We start from the raw sequence: 12,442 nt of genomic DNA on the forward strand, positions 1-12,442 counted from the left end.
CATTATTCTACCTTTTAAACAACTTTAATCCACATAGTGAACAATGTATTGGTTTCTAATATATATATAATGTATTTATTTTAAGATAAAATTAAATGTTATGATCCACAGGATTTTCAAGAGTCTTTTATAGAAAACCCCATAATTATGAGCTGTACATGACTGCTATCTACACATTCATTCAAGCATCATTTATATATCCTAAATTGCAAGAATTAGTGTTTGTGAGGGGACTGGAGAAACACATACGGACAAATATATCAACATGGCAACATATTACAGTATTAAAAAGACAGACAAAAATTCACATCCTAGAAAAAGTACTTTCTAGTGTCAAATAAACAGTAATGAGATAACATGAAGTCTGAATAAATAAGTTATTCTAAAAGTAATTCTTACTTGAAGTCGATAATGATCGTTTTCTTTCTTTAACTGATCTATTACATTATCTGTCTGATGTACAATAGCTTTCATTCTATTATATTCATCGGTCATCTTCTCCATTTCCTGTACAGACTCTTCTAAATTTTTTCTCATTTCCTGATTCTGAACTTCAATTTTCTCATTAGCTTCTGTTAAAGTCTAAAAAAGTTAGACACTATAATTAAAAAATAATTTTAAAAAAACTGAAAATTAAACCAAATTAAAATTAAATGCAGCCATAAGTGTCTGCTAGAAAAAAAGAGAATTCTTTATAGAACTTTACTAATTGGCACTGACCAATTAAATCAAATTGAATATCAAGAAAATTGTACATAAGGACCTCAATTGTTCTTAATGACCAAGATAGGCAAATATAAAAAGAATGGCTAAAAAGTTGCAACTTCAAAGATGTAATTTATTTCATGTTTTACAAGTTCATAGTGACAGATTTATACCAAAGAATTTACATGTAGGGCTAAATATTATACTTACATTATAATGAAATTAAAATTTTTAGGAATCATTGCTCTGAACTGACTTCTAGCCATTTTACCTGAATTTCATCAAGATATTGGACAAGCTCATAGTTTTTTTTAGACAACTGTGATCGGTAGTCACTGTCTTCCCCTCTTCTTGATAAAAGTGTTTCTTTTTGTGAATCTATTTGTTTCTGGTAGTCAATAATATCCTGACAAAGTTGTTCATTCTGAAGGTAACCAAACACAACATTCCATTACAAAACTATTCAGAATAACAAAATTATACCCTCTAAATAGTGCTTTCAGAACATATCTTTAAATTCCCAAGATTTCACCACCTTTAAAGCCTCACCTTTTTCTTTAGACGTTTGTTCTACAGAAAAGGACAGGAAAACGGTAATTAGAAATGAGAAAGGCAATACATAATTAAAAATAATAATCAGAAACTAAAGAAAACAAAAAAAATTTAGGAAAACGATGTATATTATTTTGAATGACCAAAGAAAGTAAGAATACTAATTATCTACCAAAACAAAGAATATTTCAATTATGTTAGAAACTTAATTTCTATCAGAATAAACAATGTACAAACATTATTTGGCTCAGTAGAACCAAATGATAATCAGAATTTATAAGATTTCACAAATAAAAAACATTTTTAAAGCATCTGGGGTAAGAGAAATAAGAATAGAAATTCAGTCATCTATTCAATTTGAAAACGAGCAAAGAATAGCTTATAGAACAAAACAAACAAAAAAAAGATTTACCCGCATAGACCTGAGATGAAGGTAATACGTAGTGGCCTCACATTTTGCTTTGTTTTCTATTTCCCCGAGACAAAGTCATAACATAAAATCAGTTTGAAAACATCAGTTACTTAGAAGACACCAGTCCTGGTTACCATATAAATTTATGTAAACTTTTTTAACAAGTACTTTTGTTGAACCACCACAACTACTAAAATTTTTTACCAACCTCTCTTCTTAATTTGCTGTTTTCATTTTCTGCCTCCTCATTTCGAAGAGCCAACTAAAATAGTAAAAAAATAATAATAAGATAAAATTCAGAATTTTCTTTTTTTTTTTTTTGAGACAAAGTCTCTTTTTGTTGCCTAGGCTAGAGTGCAATAGTGAGATCTCGGCTCACTGCAACCTCTGCCTCCAGGTTCAAGCAATTCTCCCACCCCAGCCTCCCAAGTAGCTGGAATTACAGGCATGCACCACCACAACTGGTTAATTTTTTTTATTTTTAGTAGAGATGGGGTTTCACTGTGTTGGCCAGGTTGGTCTTGAACTCCTGGCCTCAAGTTTTCCACCCGCCTCAGCCTCCCAAAGTGCTAGGATTTCAGACGTGAGCCACTGTGCCTGACCATCAGCAGTAATTTAATATAAAGCCAAGTATTCAGCTTATCTACTTAAATTTTAAATCCTCTCTAATAAAGTAGAAAATGTTAAAGCTATTAAGGATTTAATATCAACCTAACACATAAATAAATGGTCAAAATTTTCAAAACTTAAGGATTTAAGAAGGATTAAACAGTTTCATTTTAAAGAATTAAAAAGCACACACACACAAACTTTAACCAAAGAATACAGAAACAACTTAATCTGCTCCCCCCAAAAAACCCCTAATAATTTTCTGCCCAACATCTTTATATTTCACTTTTCTATGTCATAACTAGACTATTATTTGCTCTCAGTGAACATAAATTACTTAGAAATAAAAGGCAATACAACACAATGGTTAAAAGAAGCAATCTAAAATCACACTGGCCTAGGTTTATGTCCCTCATCAACCAATTTCTAGTAAAGCATGAATGAGTTACTTAACATCTCTATAACTGAGTTTTCTAATATAAGTTGACATAAGAGTTAAACAAAATGCATACAGAGTTCTCAGCAAAATGATCAGTGAATAGAATAGCAAAAAGTTATAAAGGATTTTCTTATCTACATATAACTGATTTCATTTGTGATTCTTGTTTCTCCAAACAGGCAAACATTATTATAAACATTATGATGCCTTTTTTCTCCTATTCTCCAAACCTCATTCCTCTTATGACCTTTCATTTTTCTGGTTCTCCTCTTTATTCAAGGAAATGATAGAATCACAATGGTATACAACAATATTTAAAAGTCTATAATAAAGAACCAAATGTAGTATGTTATCCTTGATAGAACTTTGGATATTGGAGGTAGGGAGACTGAAGGATATTATTGGGCCATTAGAAGAAATCTCATTATGGACTAGATAATGGTGTTGAATCAATATTAAATTTCCTGAGCATGACAATTATATTGTGTTCATTGTAGGAGAACATCTTTCTTTTTCAAATAGACAAGTTGAAATATTTAAGTGCAAAGTATCATATCTGCAATTAGCTCTTAAGCGACTCAGCAAACAATGTGATTGAACAAACAACAGAGAAATATGTGTGTGTGAAAATACTGACAAAAAGATAAAGCAAAGTTGGCACAACATTAACAACTGGTGAATCCATATGAAGGGTATGTGGGTGGCTATTGTTTTTCTTTTTTTTTTTCTCATCAACTTTTATTTTAAGTTCTGGGGTACATGTGTAAGATGTGCAGGTTTGTTACATAGGTAAATGTGTACGATGGTGGTTTGCTGCACACATCAACCCATCACCTAGGTATTAAGCCCAACATCCATTAGCTATTCTTCCTCATGTTCTCCCTCCTTCTGACCCCTTGACAGGTCTCAGTGTGTGTTGTTCCTCACCATGTGTCCATGTGTTCTCATTGTTCAGCTTCTACTTATAAGTGAAAACATGCAATGTTTGGTTTTCTGTTCCTGTGTTAGTTTGCTGAGGATAATGCCTTCCACCTCCATCTATGTCCCTGCAAAGGACATGATCTCTTCCTTTTTGATGGCTGCATAGTATTCTATGATGTATATGTTCCACATTTTCACTATCCAGTCTATCATTGATATGCATTTGGATTGATTCCACGCCTTTCTTATTGTGAATAGTGCTTCAGTGAACATATGTGTGCATGTATCTTTATAAGAAAATGATTTATATTCTTTTGGGTATATACCCAGTAATGGGATTGCTGGGTCAAATGATATTTCTGTTTCTAGATCTTTGAGGAATTGCCACAGTCTTCCACAATGGTTGAACTAATTTATATTACCACCAACAGTGTGTTTCTTACAATCTTTATGAAGCTATGACATTTTTCAAAATAAAAAATTTAAAGAAAGTTTACAATAAAACACAAAGTACAATACAAATTTTAGAGGTTTGCCTATCATTATTATTATTCACTGAAAGTTAATAATCCCACTGTGTTCTGAATTGGGAAATTTTTACAAGAAGTCAAGAACTTAACGCTAAAGCATTTAATGCTCTAGATGCTTTTTCCCTTGTCTTCTCAAACGTCACACTCTGTGTCTCCTTTCCTGAGCTTTTCCTTGAAGCACTCTTCCTGTTTCATTGCTTTATTAGACATTTCTCAGAGATGTGCCTTATAATCACTTGATTTATGAATCACATGATTCATAAATCCTCATCATCTGCTCAGGGTCTCTTGTGAATTCCATATCCACAAATAACCCTTTTTGAATATGCCCAGAAGAACCTCAAACTCAACATCTACAAAACTGAAATAATCTCAAGCTTTCCAAATTCCTCTTGTGTTCCTCCTTAATGAATGGCACTATCTACCTAGTTAGTGGCCCAGCCCACAAAATTAGGCAGACTTTCCATCCTCCCTCTCCTCCAACAACCAATTACATTCACCACATCCAGTTACATCTACTTCTCTCACACTTGTCTTTCTCAGGCAAATGCCATCATTAGCGCTTCCCTGAATTAACACAAATGTCTCCTTACTAGCCTTGGCCCTTTTCTATCCACTCTCTACAAAGTACAGTAATATAGATCTGATCATGATGTCCTGTGCTCAAAACTCTTCATTGGCTTCTTTCAGGAAAAGAATCAAATTCATCAGGAACTGGCCCTTGCTTATCTCTCCAGAGGATCATAAGAATTAAAACTTGGTAGGCAAGATAGCACAGACTCTTGAGTTAAGACTGTTTTCAAATCCTACCTTTACCATTTATAAGCTGTGCAACCATTGGCAATTACCCTTTCTCTGTCTCCATTTCTTCATCTATATCATGGTAGAAATGACAACTATCTCACATGGTAAGTATCAAATAAGCAATAATGAATTAATGCTTATGAAGTGCCTGGCACATAGTAAGAACTCTATGAAAGCTATTTTCACTTATATTTCAGTCAAAAAGAATAACTGTAGTTTCCTAAATACTCCATAACATCTCTTACCTCTAGGTCTTAGCAAATGCTGTATCTTCTACCCAGAAATGTTCTTTCCTTAACCACCATGTACATCCTCATTCCTCTTACCAGTCTAACTCTATTTCAAGTCTCAGTTTACAGATCACATCCTGTGCCTTAAGGCTGATTATGGTATCCCTCTTCAGAGTATGCCAGAACATAACCTTATCTATCTCCCTATCATATCATCACTATGTTATGCTTATTATTGACTGTGAATATTCTTGAGAACCAGAACAAAGTTGCCCACTATATCACTAGTAACTAGCACAGTCTCTGGTATGCTGTAAAGACCCAACAAAACTGAATGACTGGTTAAGGGCAAAGAAGTAATTGCCAAAGCAACCCATACCCATATTTCATCTAAAGGAATTGAGCAGCCAAAAAGGAACACAGGTCACATATTGAAGTTTTCTCTGTGTGTGACTATGAATAAAGATAATACTCTAAGATAAAAATGGACAAAGTAGTTCTGATTAGCTAAGGGTATGTGGTATGAATGATGGTAAGTCAACTGATACAGGTCTATATAGAGGAACAAAAGTCCAGAAAACCACAGACATCCCCCTAAGCAATTCTACCAGTGAATATTATAAGTTAGATCCTTTATGACTATTAAAAAATCCACAGGTCTGCTGTGTTTTGCAGAGTTAATTAAACAGATAATGCTCTAAGAGTTTGTTCCTAACATTTAAGTGGCATCAATCCATACTGTCTCTACCACATTGTTTCCATAGCTAATTTATATATGATTCTTTAAAATTTTAGAGTAAAATAGATACGTGAATGGGGATACTTTTCCTTACAAATCAATTTATGATACATTATCTTAAATAGCATATCATTGTTTTCTTAAAATGTATGACCCTCAACTTCTGAGAGAACAATGGACAAAATAAAATAAATGGAATATAACACAACAATGACTTAAAGGACACAAAGGTGGAAAATGTTTCTGAGTATAAGGGACAGGACAGCTACCACATGTAGGCACCAAATTTTACTAAGTTTACTAACAGCTCAGGTGAAATAAAAAACAAATAAATGTTAAGTAAATAAAACATTAAACAACAAGTTAAGGTAAAAATAGGAAATTTTCTTCCAGGAAATACAAGTTGATCTGCAAAAAATCTTTTTTCCTAAAACTAAATTCAAGTGAACACTGCAAGAATTACTAGTTTATAACAAGGAATAACATGAAGTAATAAAAACTATGCATTAAAAATGTTATTAAAGATGTCATTTATAAACTACTGACATGAACACAACTTTTCAAAAACTATATATTATATATATATATATCACACATAAAATAAGGTACAACCAAAAACAAGATATTTAATTAACCATTATTGAATATATCATCAAAAGATTCATTTACAAATCTACTAATCATATAAATACACTGAAACAAACAAATATAACTTTTACCCAAAATAAGCTATGGCACTAGAAAGATCACTTCTTTATGAAAATCTGTTAGTTTCTTGATATCAATCTTCCAGAAAAAAGCATTAATTTTAGGTAACAAGTTTGATGTACTGAGAAAAATGTACCTCCGAATATAAATAATTAATCTTCAAATCATACTCACTAGAAGTATCTGTTACATTATATTTTAAAATTAGTGATGACAAAATGAACAGTGGTATAAAACCTTAGAGATAAGTGAACATCATTTTTCAAATATAACATACAATATAAAAATTGATATTGTTACCAATAACAAATAGCCAGGTAACTTGAACAGTGAAGATTCATGGAAAAAAAAGGTGCTTTACTTGCTCATTGACTTTCTTCTCTTTCTCCAACTCCTTTTCTATGTCCTCCAATTCTCTATCTTTTTGTTCTAATTGCTTTGCAAGTTGGCGAATTTCATCACGTAAAAACCGAGTATCTCGTCCACCTGCAGACTGCTGAGCCATCTTAAAGTAATAAACCCAAAGTATAAATTAATCCCATTATATTTTGAGGTTCAAATGAGTCAAGAAGCAAATCATTATATTGACTTTAAATATTCCTTATGCTTCAGCACAGATATTTAAAAACATATTAGCTTATTAGCTTAAGAACTTTTTTTTTTAAATTTAACTTACTTAAACTTTAGGTCACAGCTAATAACTCCTTAAATTTTTCCTGAGCCACCCAGAGCTGCAAAGAACTGACTGTTAATCATTCTGTTGTAACCACTGGGCCACAAGTAACCAGACTAAACTGCAAAGGTTCCTGAGCCTCAGGGATCTGGAATCTGAGTACAAACCATCAGAACCTCCGCCCCAGTTAGTGAAGTTGAGTGCCTTAACCTGCCCTTTCTCTCATACCATGCACTATTTAGACGAGTGCTGTCCCATAGGACTTTCTAGCATAATGGACACACTCTCTGTGCTGTCCAGTTCAGTAGCCACTCACTACATGTAGCCACATTTGGGCATTTGAAGTGTGGCTAGTGCAATTGGAGTACAAACCAACAGAATCTCCACCCCCGTCAGTGAAGCTGAGTGCCTTTACCTGCCCTTTCTCTCATACCATGCACTATTTAGACCAGCACTGTCCCATAGGACTTTCTAGCATAATGGACATGCTCTCTGTGCTGTCCAGTTCAGTAGCCACTCACTACATATAGCTATGTTTGGGCATTTGAAGTGTGGCTAGTGCAACTGAAGGGCTACGTTTTTCATTTTAATTTTAGCCAATGTAAATATAAATAGCTACAAGTGGTTAGTGCTAGTGCTACCATATTAAACAGCTCAGGTTTTAGTTACCTTTAAGATTTGTAGCCAATTAAATCAATTTTACCTCATAGTCTTGTTAATTTAGGTCATGGCCCACAACATCACATCATTTGGTCATGTAACATGTCTCACATTCATTTCTTCACCATATAGTTCTGTTACTCCTCTGCATTAACCAAACTGTTCTTACTCTTTCTCTCCTTCAAAAAGTACTCCATTGTGCTCTCTAAAATTCTCTTCCAAGATACATTAATATTTCACAACCTCAGATGCTTTACTGAATCCTCCTTTCCATCTTGGCTTAGCTGCAATTTGGATCCTTCAAGATACTAATGCCCTTGGAACTCTTTCAATTGGAAGATGCTCATTCTTTCAGATCCCATATACATTAGGGTCAGGAGAAGGTGTTGGTACTTCTAGGTTTACCCAACCCTGCAACTTCAGGTGATCATTCCTATCATTCCTCCATCATCCTATGAAAACTTCAGCTGCTTTCTCACGAGATGTCCTGCTCTCTACTTACTCATGGTAGAAGCAAGCCACCAACTTCCCAATAACTCCGCAAAATGCATTGGGAATTTAAGCATGTGGCCCGCAGACATCTATCAAATGTACACCTAAGCAATCTCCACATAACTTTTGTTCTAATCTATTTTTTTTCTTGTTTCTTGAATTCACTATAGTCTCTCACTCCCACACCCACATCAGATCCTTGTCCAACCAGAACATTCTTTCAATTATTCCCACTATGCCTGTCCTTTGACCTCACAGGACACTCTAATCCCTTGACTTCTCCCTCCCTATCCCTACCCTTCTGCCCACCCAACCCCAGTCTTGACTTTCTTATCCATTCAGTTAAGACTTCACAATCGTCACTTCAACCACTTTTCTACCAATATCTTCAACTGTCCTACCCTCCTATTCTATAGCAGCTGCCTAGCTAAAGACTAACACAGAATTGATCCAACTCCATAATTCATTTAGTAAGTATTTATTCAAAGTGCTTGGCATCTTCCCAGGAGCTGGATATATAATCAAAAAACAATAGGTAATCCAAGTTCAGAGAGTTAACAAGTAAAAGAATCAGGACTAGAACTCAAATCTGTTTGACTCCAGATCCCCAACTCTCCAGTCCTTTCTCCAATGGATTTCAAATTTTATCTAATTTAATTAAAATGTGACCACACTATTTCCCACTCTTTTAAACAGATGATGTCATCACCAACCTCTCAACTTCCAGGCATTATGCCTACAAACATAAAAGCGTCTATACACATTCACTCTTCCTCCCCCATCCATTCTTCCTCCTCTCCTAACACAAAGGAAAAGGGTATTCCTCCTTTCAAAGGCTGATCCATTTGCATTACATTCCTACCTTCTCAGAAGTCTCTATGTATTTTGTTCCTCAACAATATATTCATATTTTAGCCCTCAGCTTTGTCAAAAATTACTTCTATAACACCCTTTGGTCATTATTCCTCAAATGCCCACCCACCCTCCACCTCAGTTACTAGTAATCTTTCTGTATATTTCCCAAGACTGTAAGCTCCATTCAGCAGTTAACTGCTTTTTATTTTGTTCACAACCGTATGCTCAATCCTTAGTACAATATATATATAGCACATAATAGGCATGTAGAACATATACTGAATAAACAAATAACCATGATTACAATCATCCTTATCATTTTTCCAGCCAATAATAATTTTAAAATTTGAAAACAATTCAAAATAAAATTAATGACAATTACATCCTAGGGAATACAAAAAGACATACCTCCAGTTCATTTTCCAGTTTCATTACTTTAGTTTTTAATTGATTTTCTATTTAAAAAAAAAAAAAGACAAATGTTTTAATTGATTAGTTACCACAGAACAAACTTTTACATAAATTTTAATAACAAAATTAATTCTTTTAAAAGAGTCCATCATGATTATAAGGTAACAAAAAGTATTATACGGCAGATCCATAAAACAGGAGTCTAGAAATATGTATTATTAAATAAATGTTATATATTAAAAATAAATTGAATATATACAGTTTATAGAATTTAATTTTCTACAGCTTAATGAACAAATAGGAACTCATTATTTAATAACATAATACACTTTTTCCAAGGTGCTTACCAAATTTTGCTTGTTCTTCTCCAGCTTTTTCTACTTCCTCCAAAGCCAGCTCTACTTCTTGAGCTTTCATCTAAACATTTTAAAAAAGGTTATTTCAATATGCCTTTAAACTGGAATGTAAGCACTGAAAATAAAAATTTTGTTTTATTATGCTCATTAGTGCCAGCAATGGCTGGCACATGGAGACTTTCAGTAAATATTTGTTGAATAAATAAATAATTTTTTCTCTCCTTTTTTTTCGCTTTTGAGATAGGGCCTCACTTTGTCACCCAGGCTGGAGTGCAGTGGCACAATCTCAGCTCACTGCAACCTCTGCCTCCTGGGCTCAAGCAATCTTCCCATCTCAGTCTCCTGAGTAGCTGGGACTACAGGTGCATGCCATTATGCTCGGCGTGCCATCATGCTCGGCATGCCATCATGCTTGGTGTGCCATCATGCTCAGCAAATTTTTTCGTAGAGGCAAGGTCTCACTATATTATCCAGGCTGGTCTCCAACTCCCAGCCTCAGGCAATCCTCCTGCCTTGGCCTCCCAAAGTGCTGGGATTATAGACGTGAGCCACCATGCCAGGCAATTTTCTTACTTAAGACTACAATTTCTAGATTTTTAATAGCATGAAACATTTTTGATTCTCCCTTTTACCTCAAGTCCTCAAGTCTTATATCCAGTAAAGCAACATATCTCTTTGTAATGTTTTTCCACTACTTTTTTTCTGTTCCAATTGCTATTATTCTAATGCATAATTTCAGGTTTAAACTCCTCTATAATGTGATGTTTGCAAAGCTCCAATTTCCTTCAGTTTGTCCTATATAATAGACTCAGTTTTGCCTTCCTAAGGCCTATTTTTGTACCTATCAACTGTGGTTCGAAAACCTTCATTGCCTTCTCAATTGCTGACAGCATAAAATACACCTTTAATGACCTCAAGAACCTATCTCAAAGTACCTACCCAAGATTTATTTTCTCTACAGCCTGCTACAAACTTGCTGCACCGCATTTCCTCAAATGTAAAGAATAAACATATTTCCTATCCTCAATATTTATTTATGGTAACCAACAGCTCTAGAATTCCCTTACTATCTTACCACTGCGTTACCTTCCACTTACCTAAAACTACTCCTCAGTATTCATCCTCTGTGAAGTCTTCTGACACCTCTTAGATCACTTCCCCTCTTAACAAATCCCTATAGCAGTCATTGTCTGCATTTGTCATTTGGACCTCAGGATATATTTCCTTATGTTATTTTTCAACATACTCATTCTATTTCCCCTACATACCCTTTTAGAAACTTTAAGTAGAAACTAGCAATGTTTTACACACTAAAATACTTAATCTACATTTAAATAGATTGCACTTTTGAAGGGTGATGTAGATATTACCAAGTATTTTCACAAAGATTACTTTATATAAGAACAGATTTTTATAGTTCCTCTAATAGCCAAACCTATCGTTAAAACCTACTACATACAAACCTTCATTAGTGACTGAGTAATTCTGAAAAGGTGTATCACATTTTCTTGCTTTTCACTTTTTAGCTCATTTACTTCCACCTAAGTAAACAGAAAAGCAACTGTTTTATATTTTATAACCTTTAAGCAAAATATAAGAACTCTTCCAGATTGTGACAATTAATAGTTGTTTCTGAAAAAAAATTCATATTTTATTAATAATCATAAGTTAATGTATATATCTATTATTATTGACCAAGTAAGCACCTTGGATACGGAAATCAATAAATTATCTGCCAGTTCTTCTTGACGGGGCAGGTCATCTGGGTCAACTTTCATTATTTCTTTCCAGTTTATATTAGGTGGCATCTTGAATTCTTTCACTGTGCTCCACCTCTGTAACAAAACAGGTGGATATTAGCATTTTCAAGGTACACAGCATTATTGGTTTTCTAATAGCTTCCATTTTTTGCAGATTATTTCATTATAACTTTCTTATGTTAGCAAAGAACTATGCCTTAGCCACAAAACAGACAAGTGGGCAAAATAGCCTTGATCAAAAATAGCAGTCGGCACAAACTGTCAGAGAGTGTACTGGCTAAATAAAATGTGACAGCTTCCTTGCTAACACTAATCTAAGTTAGGACTAAGATTTCTGGGTCCCTTCCTCCACACCGCCTACCCACAAGGCGCGCGAACACCCTAATCCTGGCAAGCGCGAGGGTCTGTGGAAGGCTGACAATGATCCTTGATTTGGAGAAGCAGAATTGGGGCTGGGGGAAAAAAAAAAAGAAGCAGAAATTAACAATTGGAATGAGTGAAGTTGTGCGGCGGAAACCGGAACCGAAGTAAGGCAGGATTACGGACCCGAGGCTGGAAGGGACGGGGTAGCTGCGCTGCGGCACAC

The 12,442-nt window shown here is 34.4% G+C and overlaps 1 protein-coding gene across 1 annotated transcript in view; it reads right to left on the reverse strand.

Annotated features, from left to right (window-relative positions):
* CEP290 (centrosomal protein 290kDa) overlaps positions 1–12,442 on the reverse strand; it is a 96,218-nt gene that overhangs the window by 83,409 nt on the left and 367 nt on the right. Inside the window, 9 exon segments of the mRNA XM_011965445.1 lie at positions 325–582; positions 977–1,129; positions 1,255–1,275; positions 1,878–1,931; positions 7,011–7,154; positions 9,738–9,784; positions 10,088–10,157; positions 11,560–11,637; positions 11,803–11,931. Coding sequence (XP_011820835.1) covers positions 325–582; positions 977–1,129; positions 1,255–1,275; positions 1,878–1,931; positions 7,011–7,154; positions 9,738–9,784; positions 10,088–10,157; positions 11,560–11,637; positions 11,803–11,904 — 927 coding nt within the window. The 5' untranslated portion in view covers positions 11,905–11,931.

This window comes from Mandrillus leucophaeus, unplaced genomic scaffold (genome assembly GCF_000951045.1).
Source record: "Mandrillus leucophaeus isolate KB7577 unplaced genomic scaffold, Mleu.le_1.0 Scaffold726, whole genome shotgun sequence".
Lineage (NCBI taxonomy): Eukaryota > Metazoa > Chordata > Mammalia > Primates > Cercopithecidae > Mandrillus > Mandrillus leucophaeus.